The 12455-nt window shown below is 42.3% G+C and overlaps 1 protein-coding gene across 3 annotated transcripts in view; it reads left to right on the top strand.

Moving 5' to 3' along the window:
* Positions 1 to 10464, top strand: part of LOC110498352 (kinesin-like protein KIF26A) — a 129052-nt gene extending 118588 nt beyond the window's left edge. For all 3 annotated transcript variants that reach the window (XM_036954832.2, XM_036954834.2, XM_036954835.2), the window contains 4 exons: positions 313 to 506; positions 7503 to 7526; positions 7885 to 8035; positions 8228 to 10464. In XM_036954832.2, the coding sequence (XP_036810727.2) occupies positions 313 to 506; positions 7503 to 7526; positions 7885 to 8035; positions 8228 to 8412 (554 nt within the window). In that variant the 3' untranslated portion in view covers positions 8413 to 10464. The remainder of the gene's footprint in view (positions 1 to 312; positions 507 to 7502; positions 7527 to 7884; positions 8036 to 8227) is intronic.
* Positions 10465 to 12455: the final 1991 nt, after the last annotated feature.

Raw genomic sequence — 12455 nt, 5'->3', positions numbered from 1 at the left:
CTTTGAACTCATTTGAACAGCAGCAGAAACTTCCACTTGTTACAGCTCTCTTAGATTTATGCAGTCAATCTTTTAAATTCATATTGTTTGGTAGAGATTTAAAATAGACAGTGGTGAAAGCCTTATACATATGCAATCAAACGCACGCTCAGGAGGCCTGTGTAAAGCCTGCTATCTCTTTACATCTCAGTCTCAGCTTCATACATATTTACTAATAGATAGAGCTGTACAGCTCGGCCCTGGCAGATATTACCATTGTATATTTCCAGCAGTAATTGAGGTGCCTGTCTGTCTGTGTCTGTGTCTCTCCAGGGCTACAGCGGAGGCGGCTCATCCCGGCCCCCCTGCCAGACACCTCGTCACTGGGGAAGAAGGCTGGCACAGCTGGCCAGTGGGTGGACCTCCCGCCCATGTCAGGACCACTGAAGGAACCCTTCGAGATCAAGGTGTACGAGATCGACGATGTGGAACGGCTCCAGAGGCGACGACAGGAGGACTTGATTGAGGTGAGTGAAGGGTCATGCTTACTGTCTGTAATACAAGCTCCCCATACTGTTACTCCACTTATTTTAGTCATTAGGTTTAAGTTCATCACTACATACAGTACATGCTGCTTAGCAATGTCAAGCTCAGCCGTAGTCTGCATGTGTCACATTGATCTCAGCAATATTCTGAATGTGCTACGTTGAAGTCAGGCATGCAGACCCAGCGCCAGGATAAAGTGACTAAGTGGGCAGTGGAAATCGGTGAGGGGGCGCAATTATTTTGGGTTCTTGCATTTTAATTACATTAAAGTCTGCTTATGTCACACAATACCATAATAAACATAAATGTTAAAATACAGAGACCATAGAGTGCTTTTGACCAAGAAGTGACAAATTGTTGCACTCTATCAGCACCATGGACAGCACCCTACATGCTAAAGCGAGGCTTTTGAAAACCTATGCTGGTGTCTAAGGAAGTCATTTTGCCATTTCATGCCCTAGGTTTTTGCTGAAATGACATCACTGGCTATACCACCAAGATTTAGATTTTTTTTTAAACCAGCTAGATTGTTCTTACCTTTACAGAAGGGTTTGCAGCTGATTCTCTGTGGAACTTCTTGAGTAATCGATCACTCCATTCTCCCCGAAATCTTCATGTATGATCCCCCTCAAATGCCAGTTGGATTTGTTGAGCTTTCCTCAGGGGTAGCATGCTTCTCCTGTACTGACTGAACACGTTTATGTTCAGTGGAAATGAATTCTCGCTTGTAGCTGTGGACGCCCCGAAGGTCAATCCATGTGTCAGTCCAGTAAGCACGGTCGGCATAGCGGAGAGAGGCCCAGAGAATCGTTGCAGGATATCAAGTGGGGTCCATATCGTCCTCATTGGAGCCAGAGTGGGCAATTTCAGTCTGCAAAAACTGGCAAGCGACACCAAACTCAGCTTCCACAAAATCGTAATTTTTCATTGTTATTTTTTAATTTTTTATTGAACCTTAATTTAAGGAAGAGCGCGAAATTCAAAAATATTTTTTAGAAATATGTAACTTTCACACATTAACAAGTCTGATACAGCAAATGAAAGATAAATATCTTGTTAATCTACCCATCGTGTCCGATTTCAAAAATGCTTTACAGCTAAAGCACAACATATGATTATGTTAGTTCAGAGCCAAGTCGAAAAAACACACAGCCATTTTCCAGCCAAATATAGGAGTCACAAAAAGCAGAAATATAGATAAAATGAATCACTAACCTCTGATGATCTTCATCAGATGACACTCATAGGACATCATGTTACACAATACATGTACAGTGGGGAGAACAAGTATTTGATACACTGCCGATTTTGCAGTTTTTCCTACTTACAAAACATGTAGAGGTCTGTAATTTTTAGCATAGGTACACTTCAACTGTGAGAGACGTAATCTAAAACAAAAATCCACAAAATCACATTGTATGATTTTTAAGTCATTAATTTGCATTTTATTGCATGACATAAGTATTTGATCACCTACCAACCAGTAAGAATTCCGGCTCTCACAGACCTGTTAGTTTTTCATTAACCTGTCTACGATACTGGTTCCCAATTGGGAATCAACCCTCCCACGTTCAGCTGAAACGGTGGCGCATGGAACGCAAAAATATTCTTAAAAATATTTAACCTCCACACATTAACAAGTCCAATAGCTCAAATGAAAGATAAACATCTTGTTCATCTAGCCAGCAAGTCAGATTTCTAAAATGTTTTACGGCGAAAACATAGCACATATATATGTAAAACCACCACCAGACACAGCTCATTTCAATAGCCAAAACATGCAATCAACAAACGCAGGATTAAAAAATAAATCGCTCACTAACCTTTTGAAAATCTTCATCAGATGACAGTAATATGACATATTACACAGTACATATTTTTTTTTTTCAATAATATGCCATTTATATCCATAAATGTCCATTTACAGTGAGTTCACCTTCAGAAATTACTCAAAAATGCCCGCAGGAAATCTATGTAGCGCGGCAAGATAACGTAAATAGACATCATAAACTTTGACTAAATATACATGTTCTACATATAGTTAGAAAGATACACTGCTTCTTTATGCAACCGCTGTGTTAGATTTATTTTTAACGTTACAGAAATCGCACACTATTCCATATGCTGAGACAGCGCTCAGTTCCAAGCTACATTTCCACGTAATGTTGGAGTCAACAGAAACACAGATTTAAGCATAAATATTCCCTTACCTTCGATGGTCTTCGTTCAGAATGTTCTGGAAGGCTTCATACTTACCCAATACATCGTTTGGTTTCAAGTCTTGCGTCTTTGTATTAGCTACTGCTAATAACATCAGCTGAAATGCACCCAAAACGTCCTCTGGTCCGGATAAGTTGCGCATCAAAACTTCAAAATTACACATTATATGTCGACTAAACAGGTCAAACTAAGTGCAGAAGCAAGCTTTATGATGTTTTAGACGTGCAAAACAAACTTCAATTCAATCGGCCATCGTCTGCCCTTCTCTTGAGTGCTGGAAACAAAGGAATGGCTGGGACCAATTCGCGCCCATACGCACAGCCTATTCTCTCGTGGCACGCACTAATTTCACTCCCATAGGGTCAATTCTCGCGGGATTTGAACGGTTTGAAGCTCTAATGAAAGAGGACATCTAGCGGAAGAGAAAGAAAGTGTCCCCAGAATCATAGCTCGTTGGGAAGGGTGGGGGCCATGACGTCAAAGTTGCTCCAACTTTCATGGCCACAAAAACTAGTTTGGAAGAATGCCTGCCCTGTGAGTTCTGCTATACTTACAGACATAATTCCAACGGTTTTAGAATCTTTAGAGTGTTTTCTATCCAATAATAATTTTTATTTGCATATATTAACAATTTTTGACAGATTTTTTTTCCAGTTTACTAGGGGTACCCAATCTCTCCAAAGGGGGCGTATGTCTGCCATATCCTTAACAGGTTTAAGAAGCCCTCCTGTTCTTCACTCATTAACTGTATTAACTGCACCTGTTTGAACTCGTTACCTGTATAAAAGACACCTGTCCACACACTCAGTCAAACAGACTCCAACCTCTTCACAATGGCCAAGACCAGGGAGCTGTGTAAGGACATCAGGGATAAAATTGTAGACCTGCACAAGGCTGGGATGGGCTACAGGACAATAGGCAAGCAGCTTGGTGAGAAGGCAACAACTGTTGGCGCAATTATTAGAAAATGGAAGAAGTTCAAGATGACGGTCAATCACCCTCGGTCTGGGGATCCATGCAAGATCTCACCTCGTGGGGCATCAATGATCATGAGGAAGGTGAGGGATCAGCCCAGAACTACACGGCAGGACCTGGTCAATGACCTGAAGAGAGCTGGGACCACAGTCTCAAAGAAAACCATTAGTAACACATTACGCAGTCATGGATTAAAATCCTGCAGCGCACGCAAGGTCCCCCTGCTCAAGCCAGCGCATGTCCAGACCTGTCTGAAGTTTGCCAATGACCATCGGGAAGATCCAGAGGAGGAATGGGAGAAGGTCATGTGGTCTGATGAGACAGAAATAGAGCTTTTTGGTCTAAACTCCACTCGTCGTTTTTGGAGGAAGAAGAAGTATGAGTACAACCCCAAGAACACCATCCCAACCGTGAAGCATGTAGGTGGAAACATCATTCTTTGGGGATGCTTTTCTGCAAAGGGGACAGGACGACTGCACAGTATTGAGGGGAGGATGGATGGGGCCATGTATCACGAGATCGTGGCCAACAAGCTCCTTCCCTCAGTAAGAGCATTGAAGATGAATCGTGGCTGGGTCTTCCAGCATGACAACGACCCGAAACACACAGCCAGGGCAACTAAGGAGTGGCTCCATAAGAAGCATCTCAAGGTCCTGGAGTGGCCTAGCCAGTCTCCAGACCTGAACCCAATAGAAAATCTTTGGAGGGAGCTGAAAGTCCGTATTGCCCAACGACAGCCCCGAAACCTGAAGGATCTGGAGAAGGTCTGTATGGAGGAGTGGGCCAAAATCCCTGCTGCAGTGTGTGCAAACCTGGTCAAGAACTACAGGAAACCTATGATCTCGGTAATTGCAAACAAATTACCAAATATTAAGTTCTGCTTTTCTGATGTATCAAATACTTATGTCATGCAATAAAATGCAAATTAATTACTTAAAAATCATACAATGTTATTTTCTGGATTTTTGTTTTTGTTTCCGTCTCTCAGTTGAAGTGTACCTATGATAAAAATGACAGACCTCTAAATGCTTTGTAAGTAGGAAAACCTGCAAAATCAGCAGTGTATCAAATACTTGTTCTCCCCACTGTATGTTTTGTTCGATAATGTGCATATTTATATCCAAAAATCTCAGTTTACATTGGCGCGTTACGTGCAGTAATGTGTTGATTCCAAAACATCCGGTGATTTTGCAGAAATACTCATAATAAACATTGATAAAAGATACAAGTGTTATTCACAGAATTAAAGATAGACTTCTCCTTAATGCAACCGCTGTGTCAGATTTCAAAAAAACTTTACGGAAAAAGCCTAATCTGAGAACGGCGCTCAGAACCCAAAACAGCCAGAGGAATATCCGCCATTTTGGATATACAAAGTTAGAAACAACACCATAAATATTAACTTACCTTTGATGATCTTCATCAGAAGGCACTCCCAGGAATCCCAGTTCTACAATAAATGACTGATTTGTTCCATAAAGTTCCATCATTTATGTCCAAATAGCCACTTGTTGTTAGCGTGTTCGGCCCAGTAATACATCTTCATGAGACGCGAGCATTTCGTCCAGACAAAAACTCTAAAAGTTCCGTTACAGTCCTTTAGAAACATGTCAAACGATGTATGGAATCAATCTTCAGGATGTTTTTAACATAAAACAACAATAATGTTCCAACCGGAGAATTCCTTTGTCTTCAGAAAAGCACTGGAACGAGAAGTAACTCTGTCGGGAGCGAGCGTCATGAGACCAAGGCTCTCTGCCAGTCCACTGACTCAAAGAGGTCTCATGAGCCCCTCCTTTAAAGTAGAATCCTCAAACCAGTTTCTAAAGACTGTTGACATCTAGTGGAAGACCTAGGAAGTGCAATCTCATCCATATCTCAATGTGTATTCGGTAGGCCAAGCTTTGAAAAACTACAAACCTCAGATGTCCCACTTCCTAGTTGGATTTTTCTCAGGTTTTCTTCTGCCATATGAGTTCTGTTATACTGACAGACATCATTCAAACAGTTTTTAGAAACTTTAGAGTGTTTTCTATCCAATAGTAATACTAATATGTATATATTAGCATCTGGGACAGAGTAGGAGGCAGTTCACTCTGGGCACACTATTCATCCAAAAGTGAAAATGCTGCCACCTATCACAAAAAGGTTAACTAGGCAAGTCAGTTAAGAACAAATTCTTATTTACAATGATGGCCTACACCGGCCAAACCCAGACGACGCTGTGCCAATTGTGCACCACTCTATGGGGCTCCCAATCACGGCCGGTTGTGATACAGCCTGGTTTTACTTAGATCTAGCAGTGGTTTCAACTTTTTCAATCTAGAAAGTCATGGCTTTCTGGGTCAAGGGCACACAAGGCCTTCACCAATTGGCTGTTGCGTTCTCTGAATCGTTCTGACATTTCACCACTGACAGCATCTAAGAATATTATTTTACACTTTGGCTTTGTGTGGGTACATTGGCGAAGGCAATTTCTGATATCCATTGTGGCAGTGAGCTAGCTAAATAGGCTAAGGTTAAAAACACTAATGTTTTTTAACAGCTAGCTAAGAAGCTAACTAAACTCTGTCGTGGTAGGGCGTGAGGCAGAGTTGAGTGAAGCAGCTTCAACAGTAAACTTGACCGCGCCCGTACAAATCAAAATCAAATATTACAGGTAGAGGCGTATTACGTTATTCGCTTAGCCTACCACAGATGAAAAGTGTTTTCCCCGCTTTTTATGGAAACCCAAAGGAGTCATACCTAACTGCCCCAGTGGCTTTCCATAGCCCCACTGCACACACCGCGGCACACTATGTTCACTGTGCTGACACAGCGCAGTGGAGATACAGATTTTGCATCAACCTGTCACTCAATAATATTTTCATATCAGGACATAACTAAAACTGAGGGGGCACAAGTTTTAACTGAGAGTGTTAAGCCTCCCTTTTCCCCCTGGTGGAGTCGGGCCCATAGGCATGACATCGTGGGAAAGTCTTAGCTCACTCTTTCTCAGGTTCTTATTAAAGAACAAGGTGAAAATATGCATCTGAGATGTTTGATCTTTATTCTGGCCAATGGTGAATCCCAAAGTCTTTATGTGTCTGTGTGACCAGGAATGTGAAGAGATCAGGAGGCAATTACTGTCTGGCGTTAATTGCTTTATATATGACTGATCGCTGGGGCTCACTGCTGGTGCTGATTGACAGAGGGGGATGGAGTGGTGGTGGTGGAAAAAGCAGTCCAGGAATGTGTGATGAATGTGCATCCCCCCTCTACATCCCCACACCCTATCAGCCATCACCATGGCCCATCCGTGGCTGCCTGATGGCTCTTTATGGCTGGCTCCACTTGCCACGGGTCATTAACTGCTCCCACAAGTTAGAGGCAGCCAGACAGGAATTTGTTAAGAGATTTTAAATCAGCTGGATGGTGGTTTGATTTAGTTTCAATTAGGAAAAGATGATCTTCAATTTGTCTTTCCCAACCATCACTGGCTGAATGGCTGGTAATGAAGTGCTTTGCCTCGCACATCCCCCACTGTTCCCGGGCCAGTTTTGGAATACCATGCAATGTGTGCATCATGGCTGGTTTCTGTGCTTGTATTCTCAGATGTCTATTTGTGTGCACATGGCTTTTTCTGTCTACATACAGTATACAGGGTTTAAGACTCTGTATATTCATGCATGTTTGTGTGTTGCATTTGTTTGAGTTCTAACTGTGAGATCATTACTCTCTCTAGAGTACAAGCATATTTTTTACAATATGTATTTTATTTTCTTCTCTTTTCTCATCTTTAGCAGCCATTCCAGGATGTTGAGAAGGTATGTTGATTTTGCTGGATGGCTGAGGCTTGATTATTCTTTAATGGGAGTTGGGGAATAGTTTGGATTAAGGGTTAAGAGGGGAAGAACAGGAAGTAATTGGATTGTTCGAGTTGCATGGACATATCTCAAATTAGGTTTGTTCTATTGTGACAGGAAATGGTAATACACACGACTGTGTCTGTATATCTTGCAATTCTTCAGCAGCAACAAAAATGCTAGTGAATGACTATTATTATTCTTTATTTCAAACAGTTCCTCAGTCACTCACCTCTCTCTCTCTCTCTCTCTCTCTCTCTCTCTCTCTCTCTCTCTCTCTCTCTCTCTCTCGCTCTCTCTCTCTCTCTCTCTCTCTCAGGGCCTGCTGTACTTCAACAGTAAGCTGAAGGTTCTGGAGCGGCGGCAGCAGCAGATCAGGGAGCTGAAGGTCAAACATGAGGCACTTAAGGAAGAGCTAGAGGACACCAAGACCCTGCTGATGATGGACCCTTGCAAGTGGATAGGAGAGTGTGAGTGTCTGCTACATTATTCTACCAGGATTGGGGCATATGGAGATGTACACCTTTTTATTATTCATATTCCCTACAAAAATAGACAGTTATCTTCCTATTGAAAGTTAACTTGATTCTGTCTTCCAGTTTTCAGTTGATTGTGTGTGACCAGGACTTTACTCCTCTGCTCTCCTGTCTCTTCTCTTCCAGTTGAGGTGGACCAGGATTTGGACAAGGAGTCCCAGGAGTACCTGCAGGCCCTGGGTCAGGTCACAGAGGAGCTGGAGTTCTGTGTCAACCTATGCAAGTCACGTGTCATGATGGTGACCTGCTTCGACATCAGTGTGGCATCACCGCCCAACACGCAAGAGGGACTGCGAGAAGTGGAAGTCTGACAATGAGCAAAAGAAGAGATGGAGAATCAAGGAAGTGAGAACGGAAGAATTATGAAATGTAGCAGCCAGTTCATAGTTATTGCTGGAATGAAGTGACAAGAAAAACAAAAAAGACAAAAGATGAGACAAACGGTTTGGGTGTCTTTGCATGGAGACAGGAGATCTGAACCGACTTATCTGCAGTGCCTCGTTCTGGACATGTTCATGTTGGAATGGGAGTTAAGTGTGTGCACAGACAAAACAGTTTCTGTTTTCCAGCATGATGGGAGAGAGGCCATCATTTAACCAAGAGTCATTCAACGAGACCCGGAAGTGCCTTTTTCACTCGACTTATTTTGAGTCATTATTTTTTGTATGGTGCTAGTATCATAACCAGCATACCTAAGCAAACCCTGAACATATTCCTTTTAAGAAATAATTATTTTATATGCATTGTATAGTGTATTTATATGATTATGCTGTGTGTAAAATATCATTTCTAGGTAAAAAAAATAAGACAAAAAAGAAGAGCAATAAGCTAATGTTATTGCGTTCCCAAACTTGGCCTTTTCTCATGTTTCAAACCAACCTCAGTCAGCATTTTGCCCATGTTCATCCAGCCTCTTGCGCCTTATGTTATCTTTCTGGTTCAGTAGTCTACCTTTTAAAACAGGTATGTGTTATCTTGTCAAGGACTCAATTTACTGTTATTACTCAGCCACTGCCAGCTGAAAGCTAGCAGGGTTGAGTAAATGTTTCTTCCCTCCAGTTGCCTTGATCACAAGGGGCCCCAGTGGAGGTGCTGAGATGGGTGATGGTGGAGGTGTAGAGAAGGGGAGAGGAAAGTATGTGGTATGTGGGGCGGAGATGTGTTTGCCCTTGTTTATTTAATTGGAGATGTGGCAACGGCAGAACACATCAATCAGAGGGGTCTACATACAGGACCTGCTCCCAACAGGCTGTGTGTACGCCATGATTCATGGGTGTGACAGTTGGCTCTCCCCAGTGCTCTGTGCTAGGGGTGTCCAGAGTCAACCTGACAGACCTCTGTCACCCTCCCTGTACCCCCAGAGCGATGGGGAAGCATGCTGAGTATTATTCCCAAGGCACAGAGGTGCTTGTCAGTGCGCCTATTTTATCCCTAGATGGGCCTCTACTGGGTTCTACTGACACAAACAAAAGGGCATAGATGAGATGCCACAAGCAAGGGTCATTCTATGGCTATTTTGTGGAGTGCTCTTTTAAGTGGTGCCAAGCCTTGGTTCTATGCATTCCAACATTCTCACTTCCACTATAAGATTAACCTCCACAAAGCACTAAGATCAAGAGCACAGACAGTTTGCAATGACTCAGAACCCTCTCTGAGTTATGCTTCAAAGCTACACATATTACACAGATAGCACTTCTCTCCAACCTTCTACTTTCTTTACTAATTTAACCGGATGTCTCAATCAAAGACTAGGATAGGCTCCAAGAGGACAGTGTCCTAAATAAAGGCCGTGAGAAACCACAGTTTCCCGTGTTTACATGCAGTGAAGAAATTGCCGCCATCAGATTTAGACGTTGTTTGGCAAATACAATCAATCAACTAGCTGTATGTAGCTGCCAGAATGTTTGTGTTTTAATCACTTCTCTGAAAATGGTGTGGACAAAGAAGATGAACTGGTTTTGGCTATCTAGAGTAAGAAACTGGATTTGGTTGTATTTTGATGTGTTTGATTTATGTAACTAAAATATTCATTTGTTTTCTTTCCTCTTACAAAGATATACCCTCAGGCCCTTTCTGAAGATGCTGCATGAGATTTTTTATTCATTTGTAAGAATGATTTCTATTCCATTTTTACCATTTTGATTTTTATAATATCTTTGGCTCTCGATCATGCTGGGTTAGTTTCATGACTATTAGCAAACAAAAACATTTTTTCAAGAAAGTTGATGCATGTCATATTTCATATCAAAACCCATATTTTCTAATGTCTTTGGTTTTTGTAAAGGATTTTCTGACCCTGTGTAAAAATGTATGATATGGCAGCGCGTGTTGAGTTTTCTCTGTGAATAAAGTCTTTCTTCTTATAGCTGACTTGGAATGATTTTTCCTTCGTTGGTTCTTTTGAAATAAACCATTATGTTTGGCCTACATAATTCAAAACCACATGACCTGTTGGTCATTGGTATCCTAGCCTCTGCCAAACAACCGGATGTTCCGGTTTTCAGGGGAAAAGAGAGCCTGTGACGCAACTTCTACTTTTGGACTTTAACAAGGCGACACCACAGATTTTCTAAACCCAGAGGCGCAACATCGCAAGACCAAGCAAACCAGGCTGGCGTTTGGAGTTAGAGAAGTCAGTGAGAGAAGTGAAACATCTTCCTTAGTCGTTCATTTTCTCGCAATCTAAAGGCACAACCTAGATTAAGGCATCCCCCCGCAGCTCTCTGATTCAGAGGAGTTGGGTTAAATGCGGGAAGACACATTTCAGTTGAACGCATTCAGCTGTACAACTGACTAGGTATCCCCCCTTTAGATTCAAGTCAATGGCGTGTTTCTGCTCATGAGTTTAGCTAGCCAACGTCACCATGACATCACCTAAAAACGTGATTGGGTATTTATATTGGAGAAGCAGTTTCTGCATATCTTCATACTCCTGAGGTTGAAGAGGCGCTGTTGCACATACTTCACCATGCTGTTGATGTGAAGGGACCATTTCACTCCATCTTAACTCCTCCATATCTACTTGATTGGTTGAACAGTGCAGAAGGGAACCATCCATGACAGTTTGTTTTCGTCTTGTCAAGACCAGTATGTAGGGGATCAAGTTTCAGGCATTTATTTTATGCATGCTACATTAGATATTGGTACCCATAACCGTCCTCAAACCAACTAGATATGAATGTCATCGAGTTAGATTGAGGAGAATGTAATGAAGGCCTTACCAAAGACAGTACAGTATGATAGTACAGTACAGCAGTACAGCGATATTTAACAACAACCTGTTCCCACAGATAAGTTTTCCCCATCTGATTAATGCTACCAAAGAGCTGCTTGTGATGATTCATCTCCCAGGTGCATATGTAAGCATTTTTGTGCAATGATTTATGAAGAATAAAACTTTTTGGGGAGGGAGTTTGACAAGAATGAAATATGCAGCCATCAAATAGATATTAGAGGTGCAGCAAGATTAATGATGCCTCTATCAAATATGGTTTTCTACTCCGTGTGATGCCAGGTCTCCTGGTGTGCAATATTTTGTAGATGAGTGGAGATGTTGAAGTCCACCATGCTGAGTGATACCATCTTGCTTCCTCCCTGTTCATTTAATTTGATTAAAAGCGTAGTAGAATGATTTGGTGGCCTGGCAGGAGAAGCTGGTTGCTGTGTTTTTAATCAAATCCACGGGTGCATTTTGCCTTTACCCGCCCTGGGTCTGGGTGCTCTTTGACTCAGAGGGAAGGAGGGCCAACTCGGAGCTCTCAATGGTGAACAGAAGTGCCCCACTCTCTTGCACATTAGATTCCTGGTGATGAGTACCATATGTTTCAAGTTTTATTTGTCATATGTACAGGATGCACATGGGATACACCGTCCAACGAAATGCTTACTTGCAGGTTCCTTCTCAACAATGCAACAACAATAAGAAATAATACAGGAAAATAATTCAAACATAAAGTAAATAACTCAGTGGAATAGAATACACATTTTAATAAGTATATTACAGGGAGGGACCATATGGCACCATATGACGACACAACAGTGGTAAGCCTGATTACCAACAACGATGAGACAGCCTACAGGGAGGAGGTGAGAGCCCTGGCGGTGTGGTGACAGGTAAATAACCTCTCCCTCAACATCAACAAAACTAAAGAGCTGATTGTGGACAACCAAAGTCATCAGAGAGAGCACGCTCCCACCCACAGAGAGGGTCGAAAAGTTCCAAATCCTCGGTGTCTTGGCCCCTAAGACCCTCACAAACTTCTGCAGATGCACCATCGAGAGCATTCTGTCGGACTGTTTCACAGCAACTGTACCATCCGCAGCCGTAGGGCTCTCCAGAGGGTAGTGCGGTCAG

This window comes from Oncorhynchus mykiss, chromosome 19 (assembly GCF_057628025.1).
Source record: "Oncorhynchus mykiss isolate SJ-2025 chromosome 19, ASM5762802v1, whole genome shotgun sequence".
NCBI classification, from domain to species: Eukaryota; Metazoa; Chordata; class Actinopteri; order Salmoniformes; family Salmonidae; genus Oncorhynchus; species Oncorhynchus mykiss.
Note: the sequence above shows the minus strand (reverse complement) of the source record. Positions and strands in the feature narration are given on the sequence as shown.